This window comes from Fistularia commersonii, chromosome 3, assembly GCF_037954325.1.
Source record: "Fistularia commersonii isolate RoL2024-O1a breed Wild chromosome 3, RoL_Fcom_v1.0, whole genome shotgun sequence".
Taxonomy (NCBI): Eukaryota; Metazoa; Chordata; class Actinopteri; order Syngnathiformes; family Fistulariidae; genus Fistularia; species Fistularia commersonii.
This window is the reverse complement of record NC_141286.1, coordinates 24,431,663-24,449,534: the sequence shown is the minus strand read 5'-3', so window position 1 is coordinate 24,449,534 and position 17,872 is coordinate 24,431,663. Positions and strand designations below refer to the sequence as shown.

Genomic DNA, 17,872 nt, shown 5'->3' with positions numbered 1-17,872 from the left:
GGCTTACCGATGGTTCTTTGACTCCTTTCCGAATCAATTTTACCTATTTAAATCGATGTAAATCCCATTAATCCCAAAAACAAACTGTACTCTTTTGAAACTTTTGGGCTTATTTGCAGAGGGAATTAAAGATAACCTGAATTATTACTGTGTTCCTGGAGTTCTTTCTTTTCTCGCCAGCGTTTCCTTCACTGAATCAGCAAAAGCAAAGCCTTCTCGCAGATGAGACCCTCTCTCGCGCTAACGCTATCTCCAGCAAGCTGTCTTTCATTAATCCAAAGTAACAATCACTTTTCTCCTCCTTGAGACCTTTGCTTCCAGAACGCAGTCGCCGCATTAGCCACATCGGCCGTTTTTAGCGCATCTTTGTACTTGGCGAGATCTGTAACGCAAACACCACGCTCACGTTTAGCTATTATTTCCCTCTTCATAGCGGCCGTAATTCTTAACTTCTTTTTAACAGCACTAGGACTCTTAACTTTTTAGCCATAATAATAATTATAATAATTTATCCTTTATGAATCCCTCGTGGGGAAATTCGTTCTCTGCAATGAACCCATCATGAGCAGCAGGCCGCCGTCCAACCGGCTCCAGGGGAGCATTCAGGGGTTCAGTGTCTTGAACCCCTGTGCCATTTTTCCCACATATTTTGTAAAAACAGTGTAAAGTGATTTTTCCTCAAGAGCCGGTCCACCAGTACTGGACACTTGGAACAAAAACACTGTTAGTATTCTGATGAATAACCGCTATAATCCCAGATTCTTCCATTTCTATCAAAGATTCGGTCAATTAATCCTGAAATGGTAAAACCACCAACAGATTGCCAAGTTGACTTTTATTGAAGGTTAATGTCTGTAATATTCTCACATAGTTAAAATATGAAGCCGTTAGTTAGCTTAGCATGTAGCCATCTGGCCCAGGGTATGGAGGCATATAGGTATCATAAACAGAATGCTTTCTCATTTTGGCATTGCATTGTGGCAGCATATTTTGACTCTTAACTAAAATAAGTAATAAGTAATCCAATCTACATTTTCATTTTCTTCTTCCAGACCGCTCGTTCTGTGACTTAATCCTAATTAAAAAGCAAAATTACATTTAACAGTCAATTTTCAAAACATACCCTGGCAAATGATCAATTTTCAATTAGAAATGTCACATTTAAACATAAAAATGCATTAACAGATATGCTTTTTCATTTTCAGAATGTGGCAGCAAATTTTTCAGTGTCTTGCTCAACAAAACACTTCAAAGAGCCGGGAATCGAACCAGTAATGTTCATTTCCAGAGACGATCGCTCGACCTGCAGCGCCACGCCGACCCCGAGCTTAGCCAATGAGGGCTAGCTCATTGAACGACGTAAACAACATGGAGAGGCACGACTGCCGATATGCAACAACGCAGCATCGCGAGAAGCCCGCGAGTTTGTTTGTCGCGTGCTGTTCGCAGGTCGATTCGAAATTTGTTCAAGATTAGCACCGGATTTAAGCCGAAGTTGCACCGTATAGAAACATGCAACCATTCACCCTCTCACTCATATATTTGAGCGAAATATGTCTCCAATGAACCTACTGCATGTCTGTGGGGGGGAACTGGAGAACACATGCAAACACTAACCCCTGCACTATCGCGCCCTGTAATATTTTTTTTTAAAATTCAAAAACAAACGCTGATTGGAGGTCAACGCCCCCGCCCGAAGGTTCCCATCCAGATGTGGTTACATCTGACGCCGTCCCGGGGTTGGGAACGAGGGTATTAAGCACTGTCACGTCCACTCCATTTCAAAATGACGGATCAATGTGGACGCAGCGGGGGTTGAGAGGGAGTACAGTACGGTGCATCCGCAGTACAGTGTGTGTACAAACATCTTTAAGACACACAAATTGAAGACCGTGTCGCTAACACGGGTTTGTGTTGTTGTTGTTTTGCTTTTTCCTCGCTAATTATCCATCCCCATCGAAAGCCGAGATGGAAACGACATCGCAAAGTCTGAGTGGATCCTCCACGGCGTATTCGCTAAATTGAATCGCGCAGCCGCCGCCGCTGCTGCTTTGACTTCTGCGGGAAATGCGGAAACTCAGGCCCCGGTGAGATTGGGAGCCACTGACACCATCTTCTGAGAAGTCATTCACGGATGCTTTTCTGGCAGGATGATTACACTCCGGGGTCACAAGTCGGGGGTTTCAAATTCGTTTCCCTGAAAGTGACCGTGGAGTCGCGGTCAAACTTTAAATCCTATATTTATTTATTTATCCTCCTCTTCCTCCTCCTCCTCCTCACTCAAATGCAGACTAAGCTCTGCTTCCAGCTTTCAACGGAGTGGACAGATTAAGCTGAGTTAGGGCCTACTTTCCGCAGATGTGTTGGCGTGGCACTTTGAAATCCCCCTCCCTCCACAAAACCGGTGAAGAGGTGACACATCCGTATTTCTTCAAGCCGGAGGGATTAAATAATGACACTATGAATAGAAAGTCGAGGACGATAGAGAAGTATAAAAGGGCTTTCAATTTCTTTGTTTCTAATAACAGCCTCGGTATCCACCGCGTGGACAGAAGCCGTGGGAGATAACTCTTGGATCGGGGGTTTGTAATCGGACCGCGGGTGTGTAAAATCAATCGGCGGGGCTTCGCTGACAGATACCGGCTGAATCGTCGTCCGCCATCGCGTCTCAAGAGCGCCACGTTTTGCCGTGACTGGATTTGGTTCGTTCTCCACTCGGGGTCCTGAGGGTCCACTGGAACGCCGGCACCAAATCTGTTCCAGGACACGTTACCGGTCTGCACTCCCAAGGAATATTCGCCCCCTGTGTCCGCTACGGAGGGTTGGAGGAAGCTGACCGGACCACACGGAGCTTCTCCAGCGCCGAGCCTCCTCAACTGACCTCGCCGATGATCCTCCTGGATGAACGAGCAAAGGAATCCCACAGGTACGCTTCCAGAATCTCCTGGAAATCCTTCCCAGGAGGGCGAAAAGCTCTTGCGGGTGAAAAATAAAAAAAAAAAGTGGTCAACCGGCTCCGTTTCAGCAGATTTAAAACAGAAGACGGTGAGAAGCTCCTCCACCCAGCGCTTCAGTCCACATGAGATACACTTCTGCTGCCGGTGGTAACGAATCCATCCGAAACAGAACATTCACGCTTTTACGCGTCGCCGTTTATCACGCCTAAATGTAGCCTCCGGTTCCAGCCGTGTCCTCGCCGCGCACGCGCTCCGACCACGGCTCCACTTGGATCCGACGCATCGGCCGTCGCCTGCAAGAGGAAGAACGTCCGGGATATTCCGACCGGCGGAGCGCGTTCACAAGGGAAACCCACGTCGTGAACGCAATCCAGAACAGTCAATGAGTTTTATTGCCATTATTCATTCATTCATTATCTGTATTATTTTTTTAAACCACCGTTAGTGGAGACTCGAGTCGAGAATAGATCTGCACTACACATGCCAGGCCAGTAGGTGGCGCTGTGACGTGATGAGCCTCCCCGTCTCGGCGCAACAATAAACTTGGTTACTACATTACCGTAACATAACCAAGGGGTAGCTGCTGAGTATTCGGATAGACCGATGATGAGGCGGGAGTTATTCCTTAGAGCTACAAGGTGGTCCCGTAAATGTACGTTTCGCTGACAAAGCATTGAAAGCTTCGCCAGACTGAGGAGCTCCGTCGGTGTTTTACGGTCGACCCCCCAGCGCGCAGCATTTGACTGCAACAAGGCACGGCTGTTTTCAAAGCGCTGCATTTTCTCCCCCCTCTCCTTGGAGGAGGTGACTCTTTTGGGGTCAAAACACAACTCGAGTTTCGCGTGTTCACCCAAAAAGGTCACCGCCTCGTTCTCCGTCACCGGACGTAAAAAGATGTTTTCTTCCTTTTTTTTTTTTTTTTAAGACTGTGACAAAAGGACAACGGCTAATTCACATTGATGCCGCATTGGTTTCCACAGGCTCGTTTATGCTCGGGTCACGTACAGAAACAGGCGCGTCCGGTCCGCCCGTTACTTTGCCGTGTTTGTTGAGCAATGCCGAACTCACTTACGAGTTCCACGTTCCGTTTCAGACGATAACAAACTGTCTGAGCCGCCATGAAACACTTGACGGCGAGCGGACGGAAAAGTTTCCCCCCCTTTTATGTACATATTGAACATCGAGCATAAATGAGCCTTAACTCTCACCGTTAGTCCAGTCCTTGCGTTCGCTCCGAGAGCCTCCTTTCGAACATCGGAATCGGTCGAAACTGTAAAAACGCCGCCGTTACATTCAAGAGCGCCGCTCGCTCGTGGGCTGGCGCTCGCTGGAACCGGCCGGACGGTTGGAAGGGGGGGGGAGGGAATATGACGCCAAAACCCAAACGACGACTCGGAGAGGGAGGACAAAGAGTGACAGATTGAAAACAAAGAAATGCTCACTTTGAAACATTTATTATGAAATTATAAAGGTAGAATAGCACTGTTCAAATAAGGCTCTTTTTAAAGGGGGGTGGGGGATGTGGGGAGGCAGAATGGGAGTTGCAGTGCGCCAAGTCATTGGCAGAGTTTATTTCAGATGTATAATTAATGGACACCCAGCATGGTGAGGGAAAGAGGAGGAAAGCAGGGCAAATAAACAAAACAGATGTGAGTCCATTATTGTCGAACACAGCACATTAGGCAGGATTACCAGGAGTTCAATTCACATGAAACATCGCATATATACAATAAAGATTTACAGTGATGAGGGTTACAGAGTCTCCGGGAGTGACCGGGGCCCCCGGTGGCGAGCGGCAGTCACATTTCAAGTCGAGTGCTGCTCTTTGCTCGAGAGGTGGAAAGGGAGGGGAGGGGTGGTTGGCGGCGGCGGCGGCGGCGGCGGCGGGTTTTGGCTGCCAATGCCATTATCGCAACTATTAGCCCCGGACGCTGGCAGTGGCTAGTGACGGAGCAGCGGCCCGTGTGTCACATGAGACAACAACCCAGTGACAAGCGGGAACCTCCCTCTGGGTTCGTCGTGTCAGGACACACGGCGCCGGTTTGCCCGTCTTTCACACACACACAGACACACACACACACATCCGCGCACACACACACGCCCGCCTTCCTTAAAGAAAAAAAAAAAAAAAGTGAGAAAAGAGGCTGGTACCAAGAAGAAAGCGAGGGTGAGGGTGAAGGGGGGAGGCGGGGGGGGGGGAGGAGGAGGGGGTAACATGCTGAACACAAAGCACTCTCGTCTGTCACAAGCGATCAGCGCACACAGGCGAGCGCGCCGTCGGTGATAAAACACCGCATGTAGCGGCGCTGACCTGACAGAGCGCGGGGTGAAAGGTGTGGGCCGGGGCGGAGGGTGGAGGGGTGGAGGGGTGGAGATGGGTGAGAGGAAGTGAAGGAAGGGTGGGGGGGGGGGGGGGGGGGTCGGGGGTCAAACAGCGAGATTACCATCATAACTTTTTTTTTTTGTTTTTATTCTAATAAATATCATTTGCAGATAAGCAAGCTGTCAAGAAACATTTTCTTCCACCCTCTACTCGTGTGTTTGAGGTGCATCCCGGAGAATTTTCAAGCTGCAGTTTGTCTTCCTCCCCCCCCCCCTCGCGTTAACGCAGCGATTTTTCCAGCAGGGCGGACGGACGGACGGACGGACGGACGGCCGCCTTGGAAAAATGGGCCGCGTGGACGGCCGAGGAGACGGCGGCGTGGGGCGGCGCTGCGAAGTTTGGCTTTGAGAAAATGGCAAAAATAGAGAAGTGGGCGTCGGGCGGTGGAGGCGTTCCCCGGCCGAAAAACACACGGACGGACTGACAGCCGGGACGAGAGAGAAGTCTCACACACACACACACACACACACACACACACACACACACACACACACACTCACACATTCTCTCACATACACACATGATTTATGCCGCTATCGTCGTATCTACAATTCGGCCTGGACGGGATTGGGCATGTTCATATAAAATGAAAATAATATTGTTTTTTAAATAGATAAAATAAAAAATAAAAAATATAAATTGTGCAAAACAAATTAATAGAAATATATATATTTATTCATATATATATTTCGATCCTGGTAGCATGTCGTCATCTGTGTTTTTGGTACCTGGTAATTATGGAGAAATATATATATGTGTGTGTGTGAATGTGTGTCAGTCGGTACTGCAGAGGAAAACACAAACCTGCAAATGAACAGCACACTTCAGACAGCGCAACAACTGGGAGCTCTGATTTATTTTGTTGTTTTGAGCAGAAAAAACAGAACCCCCCTCCTTTCCACCCCGTCCACCTTCCCTCCTTCCACCCCCCACCCCTCCCTCGGGGCAATAATCTACTCTGGTAGTACTCACACCCACTACCTTGGTATCACCGGCAATCCATTTCATTTCCTTTTACCCGCAAAGACATAGAGGACATGACATTTTTCTTTTCCTTTCTTTCTTTCTTTTTTTTTTTTTTTAAGAAATACAATGTTCCCTGCAGAGGGGAATAAAATAAAAAATAAAGAAATAAATAAATAAAATCATCCATCGACGATTTAAAGCTTTGCCAACAGCTTTAAAAAAACTCCAACTTTCTGCGCCTGCTGCTTCCCCGCATCGGTTTCTCGGGGCGAGTAACGTCATCGGGCGCGGCGGACGGCAGTTTTTTTTTCTTTTTTTTGTTTTGTTTTGTTTTTTTTTTTTCCCTCCTCCTTCCTGTTGATTCCGATTCAAGTTCAAACGAACGAGGTCAAAGCCGTAGCGGCCGCAGTCAGCAGCGACCGCTTGCACCCCCCCCCCCCCCACACACACACACACACACACACACACACCCTCCGTTCCACCAAACCCTGTGTCAGCACAACCCAGAAGACACTGCAACAGACTTCCAAACCGCCCCTCAGGTGCAACATTGTCATAGTTCATTAGGCGTCTCAAACTTCTCCCGCCGTCATCAGTCTCGGTCCGCACCGCTAATCCCCTTATTAATGTGGAAAAAGACCCCCCGCTCCCCCACACAAAAAAAAAACAAAAAAAAAAAACCTTCCCCCCGATTGCGACGGCCCGTCTGAACGTCCATTCATTGAACGTCACGATGACTCCGCTCGGTTCCGGACTCCCTCCGGTCCTACTCCCTCCAAACAGCTGCATGTTTTTTTTATTTCCCTCTTCTTGGTTTTGGTGGAATTAACCCTTTCAATGCCGGACCTTCTGGGCGACTCAAACTCTTCTGGGGTTCATCTGCGGGCAGGCGGGCGGGCGGGCGTGAGGCCGGCCCCCGCGGGTGCTGACAGGTTTAGAAATAACACAGATAAATGACCTTGTTGAGACGGCGGTCCACTTTCAGACTGACTCTTCTACGCGGGTCGACTCCCAGAACCTCCAACCGGCAGCCTGACCATCTCCTGTGCACCCAACATCTTGCACCTCATTGACAAAAGGAACCAGAAAAGATGAGAAAGCCGCATTCGCATCGGAGGAACTTTGCAGTTCCTTGGACCTTCTCGGGAACAAGGTCGTCTCCTTGCGCACTCAGACCGGAACTAGGACTTCGGTTCCTAGAACCACGTTAGCTTCCGCTCCAAGGCAGGGTCTTTGGCGGTTCGATAGGAACTCGCGACGTTGGCGGAACTCACAAGCCACGACCGTAACCGGATGCGAAATGTGGAGCGCGATTTGTAGAAACTATGGCGGTCACTGTTCAGCTGTTTTCTTGAGACAAACTGAGCAGAACAAGAGAAACGGAGCAACGAAAAGGTCCATGTTCTTCTGGCCTGCGACGCCAAACAGGGGTTTCCATGAACCAAAATAAAGGGATCTACGCATGGCAGAGCAGAGCAGGGAGAAAATAAATCTGGTTATTATTCCCGCCATGCAGAACAGGAACGCTGTGGCAGCTTCCACCTCCGAGTTGTACTAGTCGTCTTTCACTTCCTTGTGTTTTTGAGTGTAGCGCTTAAGGTGCACGTCGCAGTCTCTTGCATCACACCGGTCCCTACTGGGGCCCCTGACTGCCTGTGCAAATATACTTAAAACAGCTTCCCCCCCGGAGGAAGCTCGTTCCTGAAATTGGAGCTGGACAGTTCTTATAACCGAGCTGTTCAAACTTTTCAGCGAAAGCGGCTGAAAAAAAAAAAAAGCCCCCCGCCCTATGGAATCTCTGGCGTTTGCTCAAAAACGGTTTCGCCATCCGGGGAGCGCGTGTGATGACCGAGCTGCGAGCCCGCACTGGCGCGTCTTTTTATGCTCAGCCAAATATATATACAAAGAAAGAAAGACAGAAAACAAATAATAAGCCGCAGCAATTAGATCTTCTCACACACAACGCGAGGTGTCGAAGCAACACGGCTGCACAACTGTGAGCTATAAATTAGGCTCGTAATTGCGCTTCCTATCATATAATGTATTATCACATTAGCATTACAAAGTGTGTGTGTGTGTGTGTGTGTGTGTGTGTGTGTGAGGGGGGAGGGGGGTGTCGCTAAACAGACAGTAAACAAGCTGGTTTTCATCGCAGATATTATTTCATACTGTAAAGCGGTGACTTCCAGAGGAGCTGACGGGTCATCACTTTCATTTTCAGCGAATAAAAGACGAAGAGTGACAGTTGTGGGATAAGAAAACAAAAAATAAAGATAAATGTAGATTGGAATTTTTTTTTTTTTTTTTTCTTTTTTCCCCGGCAGTTTAACAACCTGACACTCCATCACAAGCGTCCCGTCCCCCCCCCCCCCCCCCGTTTTGAAAACCCGTGACCCGTCCCCGATGTTTCCCTGACGGGAGCCTTTGAATCGTCGAGCGTGTCGCCACCGGGCCGGCGTTAGGTGGGTGAATCACGTCCGCTTCCCCCCTCAAATTCCCTCCCCGACCCCCTTCAGATTACCCTCTTTACTGTCACCGTCTGTTACTCGTATGAAACAATGACGCGCCGAGACGAGGGAAGAGCGGGCGGCCGCCGTTTTCTCCCGATGCTCGAGCCGCCTGGTGAGAAACTAGGACAGTGTTTTCATGCCTTTTTTTGTTTTTTTTGTTTTTTTTTTGTTTCTTTCTCTCTTCCTCCGGTGTTGTTTACACTAATGTAGGTCCCCGGAGGATAAATAATCAGCGTGAAGAAGGAGAGGAGGAAGAGGAGGAGGAGGAAAGGCGGGGGGGGGGGAATCGCTACGATTGCTGGCAGCAAAGTTCGGGGGTGCCTGAAACTGAGACGGCTCCTGAATCGCGGGGCGTCGGTTCTTCTCTCCACGTTCTCCACCCGCTCGACCTTCCACCCCCTCCGTCCGCTCGACGAATTGATTTCCTATTTACCGATCGACTCCGGAACGAGGTGAAATTCAAAGACGTGAAAAGAGAGGAAGTAAATCACGAGAGCTTGAATTTTTTTTTTTTTAACCACCATCATTTTCACAACCAGCACTCCCCCCCCCCCTCGCACCCCAATCCCTTCTGTCAAAATCAAACAACGGAGTGATTGATGATGTTAGTTACTCGAGAGGAAACAACGTTCGGGCCAACACTAAATCATTCCACCCCCGAGCCACGTTCCTGCTCTGTATTATAACAATAATCGTCATAATAATGATAACATGACGCTTTGCTGAACATGTTTCCAATATCCAGTGTATCAGGATACACGGTGATGGGATGAGATAGATAGATGGATGGATGGATGGATGGATGGATGGATAGATGGATAGATGGATAGATAGATAGATAGATAGATAGCATTTTAAGCTTAGCATAGCGCTCATTGGCTTGTATTCATTACAAATTCGGAGGCCTGTTCAAAGACAGCATTTCGTATTTTTCCCTCTTTAGATACTAGCATAGCATTTTGAGGCTAGCATAGCATCTGTTTAGACTGATTGACTGAAGCGCAGCAGATGATATCGATGTATGGATTGGACAACTGTTCAGTTAGAAGTCGAGACAGACAAACAGACAGAGAGATAGATAGACAGATAGGTAGATAGCAATTTAAGCTTAGCATAGCCCTCATTTGCTTGTATTCATTACAAATTCGGAGGCCTGCTCAAAGATAGCATTTCGTTTTTTTTCGCTCTTTATCCCTGGAATGGGGACAGTATGCAAATACGACGTGGGGGTTGGGGGTGGGGGACTACCTTATCCAGCTCCGCGCGTCAGTCGGACGACTACACCGCGATCAATACCTGCCACTTCACCTCAAATCTGAAGTGAAACACTCGTCAGTGAGATGAATGGCACTGAGAGGCCGCGGTACTTAGCGCGCATGTGGAGTAAACAGATATGAGCTAATGGATATTAGCTACTCTTTGAACGGAGGGCGAGGGGGGAATTACATATCGAAGCTGCGGCTCGACTGATAAAAAGAGCTCATCCCCGCAACGGGGGAGGTCGGCGGCTCGATTCCCGGCTCCTCCTGTCCGCGTGCCGAAGCGTCCTCTGGCAAGATGGCCTGGTTAGAGCCTCGTGGCGCAGCTCTGCCGGCGTCAGTGTGTGTGTGTGAATGCGATCTAGCGTGAAGCGCAAGGTGATGAAGGCGCGACGTTGGCGGAGTCCGTTTGAGTTGAGACTCGAGCGACGAATGTTTTGAGCAATTTTTATGGGGTAGAAGAAGAAGACAGACTAATGCCAGGCTTTTGATGGAAACCAATGCGTTTTGGAGTAATTGGATTGCCTCCGCCAGCCCGGGCAGCACTCATTAGACTTTGGGGTGGTTCTGTTGGAGATAGCGAAAAACTCCACTGCTGTCGGCGGAGGTCGGTGCTCTCAGACGCCCCCCCTCCCCGCTCTCCCTCCGCCTCCACTTCTTTCAGCAGGATTATGCAAAAAAAGAAAAAAAAAAATACCTGTTCGATTTTTATTTCATTAAACCTCTTGGAGGGGTGGCGCATCGCCCCAGGAAAAAGCCATTACATTTTTCGGGGAAGATCCATTTAGCAAGGAAAAAAAAAAGAAGAGAAAAATAGCTTTTTAATTTTTTTTTTTCTCCATTGGCCACCAGTTATTAGATGCAATATTTTATAGGACAGGTTTTCATTCCAGAGTTGGAGGGGAGATTGTTAAACTAGCTTTAAAAGAAAAAAAAAAAACGCAGAAAAGTTTCAACCTTGAACTATAAAAACCGGCATGCAAAACATCGCGGTGTTGAAAACGCCACGGAACACGCGCCTTAAATTACCGCCCTTCGCGACGAAGTACAAGTACACGAGTACACACTGCCTCTGTACTTTAAATCTCGCGCTGGCCTCATCGATTCCCAGAAAAGTGTAAATGTGTCTCGCCGCCGCCGACTAGAGGGATCAATGATGTGCTTATTGTCCGGCGTGATAGCCGCTGTGCCCCCCACCTCACCCGCACCCGGCATCCAATCACCCTGTTTCACCACCCATCGGTGCGGCGTACGGCAAAATGGCGCCAAACTGAGCGCCTCTATTTCCCTTTTTTTTTTTTTTAAAAAAAAAACCGCGAGCTCTCACTCGGAAACGCATTCGACGCAACCTTCGGGTGCGTTGACCCGGGAGGTGTGCGCGGACAGGAGCGGCGCGCCGTCGTCCTTCCAGACAGATCTTATCACATGTCTGACTGCCATTATCAACCCCCTCCCGTGCAGCTTCCGCATCATTAGACAAGAGTATTTCCCTGGAAAGAAAAAAAAAAAAAGAACGACCACGTAGGTTTTCTCTGGTCTCTTCTCCTCCCTTGCATCTTTAAGTCCACTACTGCAGGTTGGTGCAGTGCCAGGAGATGCCATGGGTGTGATGATGCCATGTAGCGCAACAGTGCCACCTAAAGGTTCAGTACCACCACTCGGCAAGGCTGACCCACTGACAAGACTCCGGCTTGGCCTCTCACTCTTTCTCTTTCTCGCTCTCTCTCACTCTTTCACACTCTCTCTTTCCTCAACCCCGTCCCTGTATTTGTGTCCACATGCGCTCCAATAGATTAGAACCGCATGTCGTGTCGCGGCGCTTTATTAGCAGAAAAAAAAATTAATAAGGCTTTGATTTAAAAAAGAAAAAAAAAAAAAAAAAAAAAAAAGCAGCATGGATTACGTTGAAATTCGAGGCTCATTATTGGCTAATCCTTTTTGAATTGGATGTGTATCAAGTTCCAGACAAGCTTCGCTCGGTCTGTGCGCTTGGAGAGGGGCGATTTTTAATGTGGGCTCGCCGTGGAGAAGCCCACGGTGACATTCAAAACTAATTATTGACTGCAGTTATTGGCGTGGGTGCTAAGGAAAAAAAAAAAAAAAAAACAAAAAGGTCACAGCTTTACGATATTTTGTGATATTATGGTTCGCACCAAAAAACAAAGAACCAAACAAAAACCTGGAAACAATAAACAATGACAGTCATCTCCTCTCTTTTTCGGAGGCCGGGGTGCAGCGTTTATAACCACGGTGAAATTAGTAGGTCGAGTAGCTGGTTAGAAAAAAATGTTTCTTTCACAAAGAACAGGTGGGTCCACAATGGAAACGCTAGGCTGGCACATTTCTTCCACCAGTGAGCTAACGTGGGCGCTAGATAGACAAAATAAGGCTTGCATATTGTTGAATAACTTATACGGACTTGCACACACACACACACGCACGCGCACACACACACACTCATTCACACACATATTTATATATATAGTCCCCCAGAATTGATCACGTGATTGAGGAGTCGGGATATAATGGACTCCGTTAAACTTGCAGATTTACTTTTCTTGACAATTAGCAAAAGCAGACGTTTTTTGTTTTTTTTTTGTATTTTTTTGTTTCATTGTTTCTTTTTTTTTTTTTTTTTTTTACTGAACTCTCCCCGTCACTTCGGAATAACTTAGTGTGAGTCTCTGGTTATGACTGGCACTTAGCACTGTGGGACGCGGCAGTTATAGGCAGTACTTATAGACCAGTAAAAGTGCTCTTTTACCTGTTGTCTGGTGTGCATGGGCCCCTTGGTCTTGAACCCTCCTTGGGAGCTGCACTCCGAGGCACTGAAGTGGTCCGAGCTGGTGGACGACCTCTTGGACAGCGTGTCGCAGCCCCCGACGAACGTGTTATCCAACGGGAGCTCCTGAATCACGTGATGCTTCTTCACCGAGACCGGCGTGTCGGCCTTGAGGTGGAAGGCCGACTGCGGCGAGGCGGACTTGTAGTGCCGGGCCAGGTCGGGGCTGCTGGGCTTGAAGGTGGTGGTCGGCGTGGCATTCCAGTCAAAGTGTCCTATCCCTTGCTCCTCCAGCTCGGTGGGCAGGCTGATGGTTCCGTTGATGGGCTCGTGGGCCGGGTCGTCGGGTTTACTCCCCTCGATGGTGACAAAGTTGAGCAGGGAGCTTTTGGGCGATTTCCTTTTCTTGCGCTTCTTCTTCTTGTTCTGCTTGTTCTCCGTGTTGGGCGACATCCACTCGGCCCCCTGCTTCTTCCTCTGCGCCGCCTTGAACCTGGACGTGTGGCGGCAGCGCAGCAGCACGGTGACGAAGATGACGATGATCACCACCAGCGCGCCGGTGACGAAGGCTATCATGATGGTCAAATAATCGCCGCTCTGGTAGGTCGGGCTGCTCTCGCCGATGTTGCGGTCGATGGGGGTCTCCATGGTGCGACGGATGAGGTCCTGGATGAGCGTGGAGTTGCCCACGGTGTCGTTGACGTAGAGGAATACCAGCACCAGCGTATGGAGCGACTTGGGATAGCCCAAATCGCTGATGTTGACCGCTAACCGGTGCAGGCCGATGTCGGTCACGGCCGGCTTCTCCTCCAGAGTGATGTTCCCGGTGACGGGGTCGATCCTGAACAGTCCCTTGTTGTTGCCGCTCACTATGGTGTACTTGAGCTCCGCGTTCATGCCCGTGTCGCCGTCCACGGCGAACACCTCGGCCACCACGGATCCCGGGATGGAGGACAGGGGGACGAGCTTGAAGGACATGTTGGAGGGAGGGGAGATGACGATGGGGCTGTTGTCGTTGACGTCGATGACGTTGATGGTCACCTTGGCGGCCGAGGAGCAGGGCGGCCTGCCGCTGTCCACCGCCCTGACGTCAAACGTGTAGGAGCTCTGCTGCTCCCGGTCGAAGGACACGTTGGACTTGATCACGCCCGAGTAAGGGTCCAGTATGAAGTTCTCGTTGTCGTTCAGGATGGAGAGGGAAACCGCCGCGTTCTCTCCGGCGTCCGCGTCCGTCACGGTTATGACCCCCACCGTGCTGTACTTGGGGAGGTTTTCCGACACGAAGAACTGGAAGTGGTTGTGCGTGAACTTGGGGTTGTTGTCGTTTTCGTCCAGGACGGTGACGATGACGGCCGCCTGCGTCTGGAGAGGCGGCGTCCCGTTGTCCCTCGCCGTCACGGTGAAGAGGAAGCGGTCCTGGTCCTCGCGGTCGAAAACCCTGGAGGCGGTCAGAACCCCCGTTTTGCGGTCCAGGTCGAAGAAGGAGGCGTTGGGTCCCAGCTGGTACACGATCTCCGCGTTCTTCCCGCTGTCCTCGTCCGTGGCGCTCAGCGAAGTGAGGAAGAGGTCGCGCTTGTTGTTCTCCATCACGGCGAGCTCGATCACCGGCTGGGTGAAAATGGGCGGGTTGTCGTTCTCGTCCTCCAGCCTCACCCTCACCAGCGCCGTCTGATTCAAGCTGGGCTTTCCCGAGTCGGAGGCCACGATCTTAAAATTATATTCCTTGGTGCCCTCGTAGTCGAGCAGCGCCGACGTCTCCAGCAGATACTGGTTGTCGTACACGGCTTTGAGATGGAAGGGCACGTCCTTCTCGATGAAACAAATGACCTTGCCGTTGATGTCGGTGTCCTTGTCCGACACGGTGATGAGAGCTATCTTGGTGTTAATGGGATCCTTTTCGGAGAGGAAAACGGTTCCGTTGATGGGACTTATGATGTACCTCAGGTCTATATTGGGGGGATTGTCGTTCACGTCCGTCACGTTGATAGAAATGATAGCCCTGGCGGGACTGGAGCTGCCGTCGCTGGCCAGAACGGAGAGCTTGTGTATGGCCGTTTCCTCCCTGTCCAGGGGCCTCTGCACTGTGATTAGGCCAGATGTCGTGTTGAGCGCAAACAGCCTCTTCGTGGCAGGTGACACCTGAGTCCCAAACACGTAACGGATCTCCGCGTTGGCCCCCACGTCGGCATCTGTGGCCTGGAGCTGCACGACAGATGTGCCGATCGGGGAGTTCTCCGGAATGTGCACCTCGACCTGGCTCTCCTTGAACACGGGCCTGTTGTCGTTGACGTCCGTGACGGTGACCTGGAGGATGGCGGTGCTGGACTTCTGGGGGCTGCCGCCGTCCTCCACTTTGATCTTCATCACGTACGTGTCCTTCTGCTCCCTGTCCAGGTTCTGCTGCACGATGAGCTGGGGCCACTTCTCCCCCTCGGGCGTCTCCACGATGTCCAGGCCGAAGGCGCTCTGCCCGTTGATCAGCTCGTATTTGTGGACGCTGTTGGGGCCGGTGTCCGGGTCGGTGGCCGAGGGGATGGCGAAGCGGCTGTTGATGAGCGTGTTCTCCGGGATGGAGATGTTGATCACCGGCGAGGGGAACATGGGCGCGTTGTCGTTGGTGTCCCGGACGACGATTTTGATCTTGATCAACCTGAAGTAGTCGTTGGGCAGGATCACCACCTCGATCTCGAAGGAGCACTCGCTGTCCTCGAAGGACATGCCGGGGCACAGCTTCTCCCGGTCGATGCGGTTGGACGTGGTGAAGATCTCGCCCGTGCTGCTCAGGACGCGGACCAGCGGGTTGTCGCCCGCCTTGGAGACGAGCCGGTACACCAGGTTGGCGCTCGCCCCGGTGGCGGCGCTCGTATGGGAAATGTTAAGGTCCTTTGGTATGTTCCCGATGAGGACGTTTTCCTGCAACTCCTCCCTGATGGGGTAGATCAGCTCTTGGGCGATGGACGGATCCAGCAGGATGCAGGCGAGCACGGCGCCCAACAGGTAATAGTCTTTTAGATCCATGGCGAGTGTCGGTGTGCTGCCAGCCTCGCGAGCCTTTCCTTCTTTTTTTTTTTGTCCTCTCCTCGCCCCTTCTCTATGTTACGAGCGGACTTCTTTCATGTGACGGCGGGAATCTTCCACGGCTAAACCTACAGAACACACACCACAGAGATTCTCCTCAGTTAAATAACTTTCCCCCCCTGCACCTTCATGCATTCATTAAATCTAATTAACGGTAAAATCTCCCCCACTCATCCTCTGCCTCCCCCCTGCAGCGGTTCTCTCGACTCCCCTTCTTTTTTTTTTTCCTCCCCAAAACATTTCTTCTGCCCAAATGTCATCAGCGAGCAGCGAATTCGTGGAGGAGAGGCGTCGAACGCAGCGGCCGCTCGCAGGGCAGCCATGAAACGTCTGCCACTCTCTTTGCAAAAGAAAAATAAGAAATATCCTCCTCAGTTTACGGCCGTCCGATCATTTGGCCGCCCGAGATCCATTTCGCTCGTAAACTTTACGACCTATCGAGCTGATGACATTTTTTTTTTTTTTTTTCTTTTTTACATTTAAAGAAGAGGGGGAGACGGGGTGGAATTTTCATGCGTGGGCTCTTAAAGGAAAAAAAAAAAAAAAAAAAAAAAGGAACTGATGCAAATCAATGGATCCGTCCGTCCGTGGAAGAAGCTCAGTCGTATTTAAACGGTGAAGGGGGAGGTGAGGAGGGGGAAAAAGAGGGGGCAGTATTCTTATACGTACCCAAACTTGGGGTTTGTCAGCTCATAGTCTGGGTCCAGATCTCCCCTCTCAGGCAGGCGGTTCTTAGGCAATATATCCAGGGGTTGGAGGAGGAAGAGGAGGCAGGGATGAAGGCGCCAGGTCAGATACAGGTAGGCTCGCACAAAAACTGAGGCCAATTCGATGCAGCAAACGTCTGGGCTCCGTCGCTCCGAACCCCCCACACACGCACACACATGTACACGCACATGCACACGCACTGGGTTTCACTTCAGGACCTTTTTTTTTTTTTTTTTTTTTTTTTAATGGTGCGCCCTGCGGCGGCGGCGGCGGCGCTGGTGTTCGCAGCAGCGGTCGGTGTCTCCGGACGGCCAGGCGGTCAGTGGTCGGCGGTGACTTCCGTTAAAACGGGTCCCGGCATCAATGCTCATGTCCAGTTCGTGTCCCCTCGCAAAAAAAAAAAAAATGAAAAAAATAAAAATAAAAAATAAACACCCCGGCTACCTGTTAAGGTGCAAGCGCCGACGAGGTGTGAGGAGACACTCGCGTCCCGTCATGTCTCAAGTTCACCGGCGCGCCGTCAAATGCCGTCCGGCGCGGACTCAAGGTGAGGAGGAGGAAGAGGAGGAGATGGGGTGGGTTTTTTTTTTTGAGAAAAAAAAAATGCAAAAAAAAGGAGGGAGAGAGAGAGAGAGGGATAGAGAAAGAGAGAGCGGGAGAGAAGGTGATCAGTGAGTGGGCTGGATGCTCCGCGTCCGCTCGGAGTGTCACCGCTGCGCAGCGTGGACGCGCCGCCTCTCCGCGCACTCCCGCTCCCCGGAGCGGAATATCTCGCACTAACTCCGTGTAAACCCGCGGGAGGGGCGGTGGGGGCGCAGCAGCACCGACAGCCCCTCTCCTCGCCGGCCGTCGGTCATTGGCCGGCTCCCCTCCTCTCCCTCCTCCCTCCGTCCCTTCCTCCGCCCTCGGCGGCCGCCGGATTGGCCGGGAGGCGCGTCAGTCACGGCGGACCGGACCGGAGGGCCGTCCGCGGTGGGATGCTCCGTGAAGATGCTGCAGGCTGCAGAGACGTTTAACCGTCGTCTCCCCCGAAAAGGCTCGGATGATGATGATGACGACGATGATGGTGGTAATGATGATGATGATGAAGCCGCTGTGGCTGATGAAGAAGAGGAGCGACCGTCCTCTTCCTCCTCCGCTGTCAACGATAACGAGCGGCCAACCTGTTAGGCGTTAGGGGCTCCCCGTCAGGTAGCCGGTGAAAACAAGGCTGGACTCGGACACCGGAG

At 50.8% G+C, this 17,872-nt stretch overlaps 1 protein-coding gene across 3 annotated transcripts in view; it reads right to left on the bottom strand.

The window, feature by feature from the left end:
• Nucleotides 1-17,378, bottom strand: part of pcdh9 (protocadherin 9) — a 233,046-nt gene extending 215,668 nt beyond the window's left edge. For all 3 annotated transcript variants that reach the window (XM_086144359.1, XM_086144361.1, XM_086144360.1), the window contains exons 1-2: nucleotides 16,605-17,378; nucleotides 12,840-16,003 (exon numbers count right to left, since the gene is read on the bottom strand). In XM_086144359.1, the coding sequence (XP_086000485.1) occupies nucleotides 12,840-15,875 (3,036 nt within the window). In that variant the 5' untranslated portion in view covers nucleotides 15,876-16,003; nucleotides 16,605-17,378. The remainder of the gene's footprint in view (nucleotides 1-12,839; nucleotides 16,004-16,604) is intronic.
• Between the last annotated feature and the right edge of the window lie 494 nt (nucleotides 17,379-17,872).